The following is a 14354-nucleotide window of genomic DNA, read 5'->3' as shown; positions in this document are numbered from 1 at the left end:
TTGAGTATGGTTGCCATTACAAAAGAGATAGTGCTAGAAAAGCTAAAAGGTCTTAAAATTGATAAATCTCCTGGTCCTGATGGGCTACATCCTAGAGTTCTGAGGGAAGTGGCTGAGGAAATAGCGGAGGCGTTGGTTGTGATCTTCAAAAGTCACTGGAGTCAGGGAAACTCTCGGATGATTGGAAGATAGCTGTTGTAACCCCCTTGTTCAAGTAAGGATCAAGGCAAAAGATGGAAAATTATAGGCCAATTAGCCTAACCTCGGTTGTTGGTAAAATTCTAGAATCCATCATTAAGGATGAGGTTTCTAAATTCTTGGAAAAGCAGGGTCAGATTAGAACAAGTCAACATGGATTTAGTAAGGGGAGGTCGTGCCTGACAAACCTGTTGGAGTTCTTTGAAGAGGTGACAAGTAGGTTAGACCAGGGAAACCCAGTGGATGTTATCTACCTAGACTTCCAAAAGGCCTTTGATAAGATGTCACACGGGAGGCTGCTGAGCAAGATGAGGGCCCATGGTGTTCGAGGTGAGCTACTGGTATGGATTGAGGATTGGCTGTCTGACAGAAGGCAGAGAGTTGGGATAAAAGTTTCTTTTTCGGAATGGCAGCCGGTGACAAGCGGTGTCCCGCAGGGTTCAGTGTTGGGGCCGCAGCTGTTCACATTATATATTAATGATCTGGATGAAGGGACTGGGGGCATTCTAGTGAAGTTTGCCGATGATACAAAGATAGGTGGACAGGCAGGTAGTACTGAGGAAGTGGGGAGGCTGCAGAAGGATCTAGACAGTTTGGAAGAGTGGTCCAGGAAACGGCTGATGGAATTCAATGTGAGCAAATGCGAGGTCTTGCACTTTGGAAAAAAGAATACAAGCATGGACTACTTTCTAAACGGTGAGAAAATTCGTAAAGCCAAAGTACAGAGGGATCTGAGAGTGCTAGTTGAGGATTCTCTAAAGGTAGACATGCAGGTTGAGTCCGTGATTAAGAAAGCGAATGCAGTGTTGTCAATTATCTCGAGAGGGTTGGAATATAAAAGCACTGTTATGCTACTGAGACTTTATAAAGCTCTGGTTAGGCCCCATTTGGAGTATTGTGTCCAGTTTTGGTACCCACACCTCAGGAAGGACATACTGGCACTGGAGCGTGTCCAGCGGAGATTCACACGGATGATCCCTGGAATGGTAGGTCTAACATATGAGGAACGGCTGAGGATCCTGGGATTGTATTCATTGGAGTTTAGAAGATTAAGGGGAGATCTAATAGAAACTTACAAGATAATACATGGCTTGGAGAGGGTGGACGTTAGGAAATTGTTTCCGTTAGGCGAGGAGACTAGGACCCATGGAAACAGCCTTAGAGTTAGAGGGGGTAAATTCAGAACAGAAATGCAGAGACATTTCTTCAGCCAGAGAGTGGTGGGCCTGTGGAATTCATTGCCACAGAGTGCAGTGGAGGCCGGGACGCTAAATGTCTTCAAGGCAGAAATTGATAAATTCTTGATGTCACAAGGAATTAAGGGCTACGGGGACAATGCGGGTAAGTGGAGTTAAAATGCCCATCAAGATTGAATGCCGGAGTGGACCCGATGGGCTGAATGGCCTTACTTCTGCTCCTATGTCTTATGGTCTTATTCCCCTATTTTTACCCCTGACTAATACACCTAACCTACACATGTCTGAAAGCCATGGGCAATTTAGCTAACCAATTCACCAAATCTACACATCTTTGGATTGTGGGAGGAAACTAGACTACCTGGAGGAAACCCATGCAGACACGGGGAGAATGTGCAAACTCCAGACAGTCACCCGAGACTGGAATCGAACCTGGGTCCCTAGTGCTGTGCGGCAGCACTGTTAACCACTGAGCCACTGTACCAGGACATGAAGGGTCACTTCAGTGCTATGGAAGAATTCTAACTTTGATTGGAGAGAGTCAAATATCAAAGTTGCAGGAAAGATGGACAAGAATTTGTGATTAAACAATATACTGAGGACTTTCGTGAGGCAAGGGAAGCTGAGGATGGGAATGATATCTTGAAAGGATTAGTGTCGCTGTTTATTTTGCACTAGCCACACAGGGTCAGGCTGCTATGCTGTGTGTTCACAGTTTGTCCTCAATCACTATAATGAACAGAAAAATCATGGGGGAGTGCACAGAGGGAAGCCAAGACGATATATATTACTTCCAAAAATCATCAGCAATCCTTCTTAGTCAAACTATTGGACCATGGTGTCTTCATTCACGGCAACTGTAAAGCAATGATTGATTCTTCAGTTTCACTCTCACTTAGACAGACGAGGTTGCGGAAAACTAGAAAAGGGTCGTGTGTCCAACTGTAACTGACCATGTCATTAGTGACAGTTTAGTATATAGGCAATAGACCATTAGCAGCGCACCTAGAGGGAAGACAGGCCAAGGACAATTTATCTTGAAAGTATAGTTCAGCAAACAGCACTTCTAGGAATGATAACTTTGTGATGTGAAAAGGGGCAATCTCAGCCTTTATTTCCGAGAAAAAGATTTTACAAGCTCTTTCAGAATCTCTCCTATACAAAGCAACTTTATGTTGCAAATTACTGTTGATACTTAATATGTTTGTACAACTTTCTCCTGTCTAATATTTCAATGGATGTTTAAGATATCAGCCTATTTAAAATATCAATAACAATATTTTCTAAACAGGGTACAATTACAGCCATGCATTAAAATACTATTTTTTTTTATTTTAGTATCACTGCTTTTTAATTTGTTCATTCTTCATAGTTAATATTGAATTTGATTATTTGTCAGGGTAGTTGGATCTTCACTGAAGACATCTTCTTTACCATGTCACCATTTCAACACTACTCCCCTTCCCTTGGACCCTTCCCATTCAATCACAAGAGGCACAATAGGCACCTTTTTATCTCCTCTCTTCCCATTACCTGATGCTCCAAATATTACTTCCCAATGAAGTATCAATTTGCTTACATTATTTCAATTCAATATGTTACATTTGCTGGTCAGCAAGTGCTTTCCTTTTTGCAGAGTTCAAAGGCAGATTGTGTCTGTTTTAAAGAACACAGCCACTCAGCCCATAACATGACACTGAGCTCAAAGTTGCTTTCCATTTTAATTCATGACCTCACTACCATTCCAACATTTCAGCCCTTAGCCTCTTCTGGTGTTCTAATGAATCATAATGAAAACACAAAGAATTTAACCTCATCTTCTGATTAGACGACTCCTTGGACAGTGAAGGAGTCCATGTTTAAATGCAGCAAGATCTGGAGTATATCCTGGCTTGGACTGACAAGTGGTAGGTAACATTCACGCTGTGTAAGTTCCCTCTCTAATTTCATTGTGGGTGTACCTATGGTGCTTCAAGAAGAAAGCTCACCATCACCCTCTCATGACAAATAGTCACAGGCAATAAATGCTGGCCAGCCAGCAATGCCCACAGTTCACAAGTGAATTTTTAAAAAGCAGTTGTTAATGCTTGAAATGTCTGTTTCCCTGATTCATTTTCCATTAGAGCTGTGTTACAAATTACTGGAACTCTGCTCTCGACCATTTTGTTAAAATCCAATGTGCCTCAAGAATCTTCATCTCCTTTGATAGTATTTTTTAATTGAATTTCTGCTTTCAAGCTCCCATCAAAGTTCTGTAACTATCTGATATCTTCTTAGTTTGTTTTGTCCGTGCTATGGTTTCTTCATCCACTAGCTCCTTTCCTATTCAAAGGATCCATAGAATGCTGATCTAGTGCCCTGCTATGTGTTATCTTCATGTCAATGAACTGATAATCGTAATTATCATGTGTTCTGGAGAAGAGTCATAAGAGTTAAATTATTATCTCTGTTTCTCTTTCCACAGATGCTGCCAAATTTGATGAATTTCTCGAGAACTTTCTCTTTGTATTTCAGATCACCAGTATCTGCAAATTCTTGTTTATATTTACCTCCTCATCAAAACTATCCACTTCTGTTTTTGCCAATCACTCCTCTTATCTTCTTTTCTTACTTCAGATCACACACTCAACTTACAATTTCCACTTTTCATCAGTATTATTCTTTAACTTCTATAACTTGAAGATCGTCTTGACTTTAAATTCAGCAATGAGTATCTTATTCATTTCCATGCCTGTAAATGATGCTGTCAGTGCTCCTGGACACAATCTTTGCTTATTTATATTGAATTATAAGTATGTTGATAAGCAGTTTTTCTTTCACTCATATCTTCATTGTTTTCAAATCAAGACATTTTTTGAAAGTTCTTGCAATATGTTCTTGGTCTCGCAACTTTAAAAAAAACTCTCCTTTACTTGATTCTTTGAGCAAAGAAGGTGTTTCTGATATAACTTTTACATTTGCATTATATAATCTCCACTTTGCCATTAATCCCATTTTTACAGCTTACCTGAAGTAGGAAACTGGCTTTACTTTACCAATATTGATTAATAGTTTATATATTTCAGGCACAACCCCCGTAAACCATCCAAGGATTAATATCCTCACAACAAAATTGCCTTCTCAGCAACTGTACATTTCAAAACATTAGGTAGTAGCAATTTCGATGATGGGCTGGTACTCAAAGAGAAATGGTAATAGGATCATAAAATCATTATAGCATACAACAATGCATTTTGGCATATTGTGTCCATGCCTTGCCATTAGAATAAATCAGCTTGTCCCACATCCCCGGCATGTAACCCAGGCCTCCATTCTGCTGGGGCATTTTGTTGAAAGCTAATTTTCAAGTGATTCTTTTCAGACTGCAAAATTCAAGTCTAATCATTGCTCATAGCTCATTCCATTTACACTTAAAGTCAATTTTATTGGTCTTCTAGGTACCCTTTCCAACTTGTATATTTTTTGTGGAATGGTGACCTTAGCTGAACATGGAACAGTTTCACCCCAGTAGGATACTATGTTTGCAATAAATACATGAATACACTTTGTTTTATTATACTTCCATGATGTTTGTGCCTTGAGGAGTTTTTTTTTGATGTAAAGTTGGTTGACAAATCAAAATGTTATTGTTGTGTATAATATCAGTCTGCTTTTAAAATTATATCAGGAACCCAATTCAAATAAAATATGACTTAGCATGATTCCAACTCATAGGAGTGATTTGACCAGTGTGTTGGGAAACTCTGGAATAATGGAACTGGTCATTTGTAATAGTTAATGGCCTGCCATGGGACAAAAATTCTCCAGCTAATTTCAAACTGTCAGGGTTACAGCAGTACAAAGTATATTGCTTCTAGATAGAAAAGATATGACTTGAATTGTGAACATCTGATATACATCCAAGACCATTGACATTTTGTTTAGCTGATCAAATTATTATTTATCAGTTGTTATCATCAGGCAATCTAAAAGTGAAACTCATTAGATATAGAATTCTATTTCATAATCATCTGTGAACATTTCAAAAAACAAAATAGCCCTTTCCATGAACTTTATACTCCCAATAAAAATTGTATTTAAATGCATTCTACTGCTTCCAGTGAAATGTTCTTATTTACTTTCAAAGTGCAACTCAGGTTAAATCACTGTAATCTTAAAATCACCGTTTGCTATCTGAAAGGGATTTAACAGAAGAAAAACTAAAGAACAGATACTTACTCATTGTGAAAAGCAGACCTTTGGTGGAGAATGACCTGAGACAAATAATGTTCAAATTCAAACAGTCACAAAATGGATCAACTAGTTTCTGTTTTTCTAAAAATAACTGTTCAGGTGTCATTTTCCCACTGAATGTAGGATCACAAATGCCGATTGTGAAGGTCATCTCAAAAGCAAAAGAACAGGTATGTTTCTGCATAAGGTTCTGCAGCAGGAACATCACATTCATGGCATCTATTCACATTTTTATCACACAATTCACTAAAAGAGTTCAATTTCATCCATTTTATTCAAAAGTCACCTCAATAATCTGCACCATATTTATTGTTAATTCAATTTTAATAGATGAGAACCTGACAACAATGTGACTTTGTACTGAAAATTTATTCCCAAGAGATATATTTTTGCTTTCTCAGCGAAGCCTTCAAAATGATACAATTTACAACAAAGACATTTTAAAATATATATTTATTTCTCCTGACAGTGACTTTAGTTGTTCACATGTTTTGAATCCATCACCTATTCGGAAGCAGGTTTGAGCCTTTCTATTTGACAAATTACACTGCACTCCTGCCCCTCAGGCAAATCCCCAACCATCATGGATATATCAATGACAACATTGCCATGCCAACATAATAATAACATAATTCATTATTTTAATTTCTTCCACAATTCATCAAAAATATTGTTCTCATTTATTCCATGATCCTTCCATAATTGTTTACTAATATAGTAAACAACAAATTTGGAAAGTTGTGGTAAGCCAGATTGGAGTCAAAACAAAAGAGAAAGGTATTAATAAGCAAAATGATAAAAACAAATGTGACTGGAAGGGAAAATGAAGACAAATCTCAGAGTAAACCAAAACTAAGATTAAAGGTTATAAAAGTAAAGAATTGAAGACTCTGCATCAGCATTGGAAACAAAGTAGGGCAAATTAAAATAAATAAGGATAGTGCAATATACTGTAAGTACAATTGCATAGCCATTATCGAAAAATGGCTGCAGGACGACAGAGATAAGAAACCTAGATAGTCAAAGGTAAATTATATTTAGGAAGGACCGAAAAGGTGGAACATTGCTCTGTTAACTAATGATAGCATTAGCACAACAGAGAGGGATGACCAAAGTGACCTAAGACATAGGAAACCAGGATATACAAGCAATATGGATAAAGATTAGAAATAATAAAGGCAAGATGTCACTTGTAAGAGTGATGTAAGCAACACACACACACACACACACACACACACACTTGGTAATTGCTCAATAGGAGTATAAATGGAAAAGGATTTGGCCATATGCATGGGAGATTTTAATTTATATAGAAACCAGAAAACTCAGATAAACAGAAGTAGGTTAAATGAAGATATTTTTCACATGGTTTCTTAGAACAGGATATTCTGAAGCCAACTGAGAGCAGACTAAAAACTGACTGGTATTATGCAATGAGGCAGGAACAATTAATGACCTCATGATGAAGATGCCTTCAGATAGCAACAACCATAATATGCCTAAATTTTACATTAAGTTTGACAAAGACAAAAGTGGATCAAAGACTAGTATTTGAAATTTAAATAAGATGAATGATGGTGGTGCAGAAGCACAATTAGCTGAAGTGAATTGGCATTTAAGTTATGAACAAGTCAACAGAAATGTAGATAATTAAAATGGTATTTCAGAATACACGAAATAGATAAATCCCAACGAGGAAGAATTTTTCCAAGGACCAGACCATCGTTCATAGTTAACTAAAAAAAACATTAAAGACAATACCAAATTTTTAAAAAAATAATGAAATTGTATAAAGATGGATAACAAGTCAAAATAATGGACAGAATGTATAAGACAACCCAAGAATGACTCTATCCTGGCCACCACTACAGTCACCTGAGTGGAAAGTACAACGAGGTTTGTGTACTGTTCTATGTCCACATGGGTACCTGCTAGCACCACCTGTCACTTTGTAAAAAGGGAGCACCACACCATTGTTTCCATAACTTCGGTCCTGAGAACGAATGGTGGAATGAGGGACTGCAGGTATCATAGAATCCCTAGAGTGTGAAAGCAGGCCATACAGCCCATCAAATCTAAACTAACTTGCTGAACAGATTCCCACACAGACACACCCCCCATCCTATTACTGTAACCATGCATTCCCCATGGCTAATTCACCCAACCTACACATACCAGGATCCTTTTTGACTCTGGACACTATGAGCAAAATAGCACGGACAATCCACCTAACCTTTGGACTCTGGGAGGAAACCGGAGCACCCACAGGAAACTTACGGAGATACAGAGAAAATGGGCACACTCCACACAGTCGGTTTCCTGAGGCTGGATTTGAACACGGGTCCTGGTGCTGTGAGGCAGCAGTGCAAACCACTGAGCCACTGTGCCGTCCCAGGTCATAGAGTCATAGAGATGTACAGCACATAACCAGACCCTTTAGTCCAACTTGTCCATGCTGATCAGATATCTCAACCTAATCTAATCCCACCTGCTAACACCCGGCCTATATCCCTCCAAACCCTTCCTATTCATATACCAATCCAGATGCCTTTTAAATGTTGCAATTGTACTAGCCTTCACCACTTCCTCTGTCAACTCATTCCATACATGTACCATCCTCTGCGTGAAAAGGTTGCCCCTTTCACTCTAAACCTATGCCCTCTAGTTCAGGACTCCCCCACCCCAGGGAAAAGACTTTGTCTACTTATTCTATCTATGCCCCTCATGATTTTATAAACCTCTATTATAAACCTCTGTAAGGTCACCCCTCAGCCTTCGACGCTCCAGGGAAAACAGCCCTAGCCTGTTCAACCTCTCCATAGAGCTCAAATCCTCCAACCCTGGCAACATCCTTGTAAATCTTTTCTGAACACTTTCAAGTTTCACAACATCTTTCCAATAGGAAGGAGACCAGAACTGCATGCAATGTTCCAACAGTGGCCTAACCAATATCCTGTACAGCCGCAACATGATCTCCCAAACCCCTGTACTCTATGCTCTGACCAATAAAGGAAAGCACACCAAACGCCTTCTTCACTATCCTATCTACCTGCGACTCCACTTTCAAGGAGCTATGGACCTGCATTTCAAGATCTCTTTGTTCAGCAACACTCCCCAGGACCTTACCATTAAGTGTATCAGTCCTGCTAAGATTTGCTTTCCCAAAATGCAGCACCTCGCATTATCTAAATTAAACTCCATCTGCCACTTCTCAGCCCATTGGTCCATTTGATCAAGATTCCGTTGTAATCTGAGGTAACCTTCTTCACTGTCCACTGCACCTCCAATTATGGTGTCATCTGCAAACTTACTAACTATACCTCTTATGCTGACATCCAAAGCATTTATATAAATGATGAAAAATAGTGGACCCAGCACCAATCTTTGTGGCACTCCAATGGTCACAGACCTCCAGTCTGAAAAACAACCCTCCACCACCACCTTCTGTCTTCTGTTAGGGGTTAGACCTAACTCTCTATGGCAGCCACCAACCTCTTCATACAGGCAGCCAGACAGTCTCATGACTTGCTGTAGCTTTTGAGCAATAAGTGTCATTGCATCCTTTATACCTGTCTGCCACTATTGCTCTACCCTGTCCATTTGGACGCCAACACCAAGGCCCCTCTTTCGCCTGGGGCTGAGCAGATGCCTGGTCTCTGCAGTCCTGTGACTAGCAATGGCCTGTGACATTTTTTCCTTGGCCAGCTGTGGAGCTGCTGCAGTGAGGTATTCAACAGCTTGTATATGCACACTCTCAAGGTTCCCACTGACACGTCAATATCTGAACTTGCTGGTGAATACCTGCTGAGTAGCAAGTTGTTGTGGCAGTGCCATGTGATAAGATGGGGCTAGAATCATGCCTGAGAGACACCATATGGCGGTAGTAAGTAATTAATGAGGCGGGTTTGATAAGATACAGTGAGAAATCTCATCAGGTCCATGGTGAAAAACACTTCAAATAAACTCGTATGTAGCCCAAAACAAAATGCAAGATTCATCCTTTGGTCTTCTCTTCAAAAAAAAATTCAAGATTTCATGATTTGGTCTATCAATCCTTTCCTTGTATTTACACCAAGGCATTTCTGGTATCATTATATAAATCCTCTTTGTAGACTCTCTGATGCACCTAGATCCTTTCTGCAGCATGTATGGTGCAATTTAAGTGTGATCTCATAAGGTTCGATACAGGTTTAGCATAACTTCCTGACTTTTAATTATGATCCATCTAATGTGAATACTGGATAAGTCAGATCCCAGGAAGAAACCTGATTGATAGACCATAGGTTTTCATTTTCTTTTTACAGTGGCAATCAGTCACTAAACATATACATGACAATGACTGACAATGTACTCTTCGCAGACAAACTTCTTTTATTTCATAAAAGGACATCATAGGCTATATTAGACTATGCAAGAACTATTGGAATGACTTCAATTACAAATAATATAAAAAATGATTCAACTGCAGTAAAAATCTTACACTCAAACATCAGTGAAAAGTTACCCCTAACTCAGTGGTAAAGCTTTTTGCTCAGCTGGCATTGGCTGTGATGGGTTTCCTTTTGATAAATTACTACACAATTGCTTGATGCTGATTTTGTCAGTTAAAGTCTTTACCTGAGACCCTTAAAACAAAATTCTACGTTAATTACTTGTTTCTTACCATGAGTTCGCTAAATTCATGTCTTAAACAACCTCATAAGGTATCTTTCTCTCTAATTTCTCCACTGCCTTCTGATTTTGGAGCTTTCCTCACACTGATTTTTAAATCTCAATATTTATTTTACAGCTCTGACTGTTTCAAAATGCTACTAACAGCCCCTCTGCTGTTAAGGACCCCTTCTCCATGAGAGAGTCAACTTCTGCCCTCTCTCTTTCTTTGTCTCTCTCTGGGTCATAAAACGCAAGTTAGCGAATACCTTAGCAATTATCTTCCAGTTGGCTTGCTGGTCATTTAGCTCACTTCTTATAAATGCTATTTGAATATATTTTTCAAAATGACTTTCTGACCTTCAAATCTTTTCAGAACTGGAGTAATAAAATATCTTTTTCTTCCACTTTAAAACCAAAGTTCTGAAATAGCAATTATGTATTATGGGTCTTCATCACACCCCCCTGCAAAAACATGCATTTTTAAGAGTCATTTTCGACTATATTTTTCTAATCAGTATTTCCTCTTTATTGATACAGAGTTTACTTTGACAGGAACAATATATTTACATCAAATACATAAAAACTTCCCATAGTACTTATATTGTACACATGTCCATTTTAATCATGACATTCAGTTGCCTCCAAGTTTTTCTTTTCATAAAGCATCTATTGTGAGATTGTCTCTTCCTGCTAAATGAACAATGTTTACATTGTGTGGTTGTTGCATTAAACTCCATTGAAAGAGTTTCAGATTCTTAGTGTGAAACTTCGCTAAGAAATTTAAAAGGTTATGATCTAAATAAATAACAGCAGCCATGGAGTATCTGGATGCATATACTTCAAAACGTTGTAGAGACACAACCAAATTTAAAGCCTCTGTTTCCAATTGAACATTAGTACCAACAAATATTGAATTTTCATGAGAAATATCCGACTGGTTGTTCAATCCCCTTCTCATCTTCTTTTAATAAAACTGCACCAGCATTGATGACATCAGCATCAAAAATGAGTTTAAATAGCTGAGCATAATTCAGTGCTGCTAAAACTATTACACGAGTGAACACAGCTTTCAAGCTGTCAAAGGCACACAGACAATCCACTGTACGCTCAAACTTGATCAAATTTGTCCTTAACAAAATTATCAGAGGATCCAAAATCCGGAACAAACCTCTGATATAATCCCTTATTGCGTATATACCACAAAATCTCTTGTTTTGACCGAGACACTGGAAAATCCAAAATAGGTTTTTGTTTCGATTCTCAAGATGCTACCTCATCTTATCTCACAGTACGGCTGAAATAAGTTACAAGTTCTCATTTGCCAGGTTTATGATTAAATTGGCTCTTTGTCACTGCTCAAACAATTTACAAGTGTTGTAAATGTTCTTAGAAAAGAAAAATACTGTGGAAGCTGGAAATCTGAAACACACTGGTGAAAGCTTCTTCAGCATTTTATCTTCATGAATAATATTCCCAATTCTAGATGAACATAAACAAATCATCATTATGTACAAAAAAAAGTTGCACAAACATTCAATGGCCTTGTTGGTTAATCATTAAAATTGCTGGTGCATTTTTCATTCTGAATGCCATAACATTACATTGATCTAGTCCACCTAGAGTTACAAAGGTTGATATTTCTTTGGCTATATTGTTCAATGGCACTTGCCAACATCCTTTCAATGAATCAATTTTTGTCACCAACCATGCTTGTCCAATCTTTCCAATACAGTCTTCAAATCATGGTGTCGGATATAAATCCCCTTATTGCAATATTGACTTTGTGAGAATCTATGTAAAATCATTGCAATGCATCTAGTTTGGCACCATCATAATGGGTGAGCTTAAGTACTGTGATTTGGTGCAATTATGTCATTTCCCTTCTTGAACTTGATCTCTTCCCTCACATGGGCTAACTTCTCTGGGTTTGAATTTGTGAGAATCACATACATTAACATCATGTATGATCAAAGGTGTTTTCCCTGTTCTATTTACACACATTAATTTATGAATAGCTGCACTGAACATTTTAAGCACTTCCATCCTGCCCATTTGATTACTGGGGGGTTAACTTTAAAATGTTCAATTTCTGATTGATTATTAAATGCTCTGATTTCTTGATTTTGCTCCTTACTTCTCTCACCACTGTGAACTCACTCCTCTCATGATTATCCTGCCTGTCATAGTAGAACTTCCACATATGTGCAAAGCACACTCACAGATTCTTCCGCCTGTCTGGAGTATTCACTCCATTTCACATCATTGAATTTCTTTTTGATTTGATATGATCCAGTCAATCTCTTTTTAATGGTTCCCAGAAACAGGCAACAACATCAAAGCATTAAATGGAATTTTCTTCTCCGACACTAACTGTCAAGGCGGGTCCGAAAAGCAGAAAGGACTTCTGCTTAAAGTCTGCTCAGTTCTTAAAAGCTGATTATATATTTTACTGCTATATTTAGTTACACTTAAAAGACACCCAGACAGCTTCACTGCCTATCTCTAGGATCATCAAATAAGTTCCCATCCAAACCTGGAAACAATAGAGAAGAGCCAAAAGGCAGTCCGACATTTAGTCACTGCTTCCTTCAATTGCTCCTAACAGGGTGTGCATGAACGTAGGAGCATCCTGTTCTCCAGGGATGGAAACAAGAGTCCATCCTGCCTGAAAATTATAGGGTGGGTTGCAGATTGTTCAGGCAGTCACACCAGACACATGGCATGTTGCAGTCCCATAAAAGGATGAATGAGCTTTGTACTCTGTCAGAGAAAGTACTGCAGACAACTCATATCATATTAAACTTGCCACCACACAGACCATCACAGACACCCTTAGATGACAATCACGTGCCTCATGTTTTTCACATTTCATTCTAGCCACATTATACCTATAGTAATGTAGTGACATACCATATCTCACAAATCTGCCAAGATTGTAGATTCATAAGGTCACACAACATGGAAACAGACTGTTTGGTCCAAAGAGTCCATGCCAAACATAATCCCAAACTAAACTAGCCCCACCTGCTTGGTCCTGGCCCATGACCCTCCAAACCTTTCCTATTCATGGATTTATCCAAAAGTATTTTAAACATTGTGATTGTGCCTGCATCCACCACTTCCTAAGGAAGTTCATTCCACACGTGAACCAGCCTCTGTGCAAAAAAAATTGCCTTTATGTCTTTTTTTAAACATCTTTCTTTTCATGTTAAATATGACTGCTCTCGTCTTAAAATCTCCATCCTAAGGAAAGGGCACCTACTATTAACCCTAACTATGTCCCTCATGATTTTACAAACTTTTATAAGGTCACCTCTCAACCTCGGTACACTCCAGTGAAAAAAGTCCCAGTCTATCCAGCCTTTCTTTATAACTCAAACCTTCCATACCTGGCAACATCCTAGCAAGTTTCTTCTGAACCCTGTCTCGCTTAATAATATCTGTCCCATAACTTAGCAATCACAACTGGACACAGTATTCCAGAACACGCATCATCAATGTCCCTTACAAACTTAACATGACTTCCCAACTCCTATATTCAAAGGATTGAGCAATGAAGGCAAGCGTGCTAAATACTTACACTTCAAACTGAAAGGGACCTATAGACTAAGCAGCTCATTCACCTTTCATTATAACTAGGATAACCTATTCATCAAATAATTTTACCAAAGTCTTGAACAGCACAAGGAGGCCATCACAAAACCTCATTTGACAATCAAGACCTCATATGAAAATCATGCATAGATACCTTATGAAGTTTATTTAAATTCCATAATTCCAGATCTTTCACCACACAAAGCCACTTTAAATTCACACCTCATTCAAACACAATGTTCTTCAAGCATTTTCTTCTTACTTAGAACATACCCAGACAATTGCACCTCTGCAATTTCACAACTGTACCTGTACTTGTCAATACAAGTAAGTTGTTCATGTTGCCATGTTCATTTCTGAATGCCTCTCCCATTCTACAGGACAGGATCTTGCATAACCAGAGAAACAATGCAAAGAGGAGGGCTAGAATGCCCAAGTAATGACTTTCTGACCTTAAAAAGAGCTAAAGCCTTCCACAAT

General features: G+C 38.6%; 1 protein-coding gene across 1 annotated transcript in view; it reads right to left on the bottom strand.

Moving 5' to 3' along the window:
• Window positions 1–5667, bottom strand: part of krtcap2 (keratinocyte associated protein 2) — a 197977-nt gene extending 192310 nt beyond the window's left edge. The window contains exon 1 of the mRNA XM_072591747.1: window positions 5613–5667. Within this exon, the coding sequence (XP_072447848.1) occupies window positions 5613–5616 (4 nt within the window). The 5' untranslated portion in view covers window positions 5617–5667. The remainder of the gene's footprint in view (window positions 1–5612) is intronic.
• Between the last annotated feature and the right edge of the window lie 8687 nt (window positions 5668–14354).

The sequence above is a fragment of the Chiloscyllium punctatum genome, chromosome 2 (genome assembly GCF_047496795.1).
Source record: "Chiloscyllium punctatum isolate Juve2018m chromosome 2, sChiPun1.3, whole genome shotgun sequence".
In the NCBI taxonomy this organism is placed as follows: domain Eukaryota; kingdom Metazoa; phylum Chordata; class Chondrichthyes; order Orectolobiformes; family Hemiscylliidae; genus Chiloscyllium; species Chiloscyllium punctatum.
This window is presented reverse-complemented; position numbering and strand designations above follow the sequence as displayed.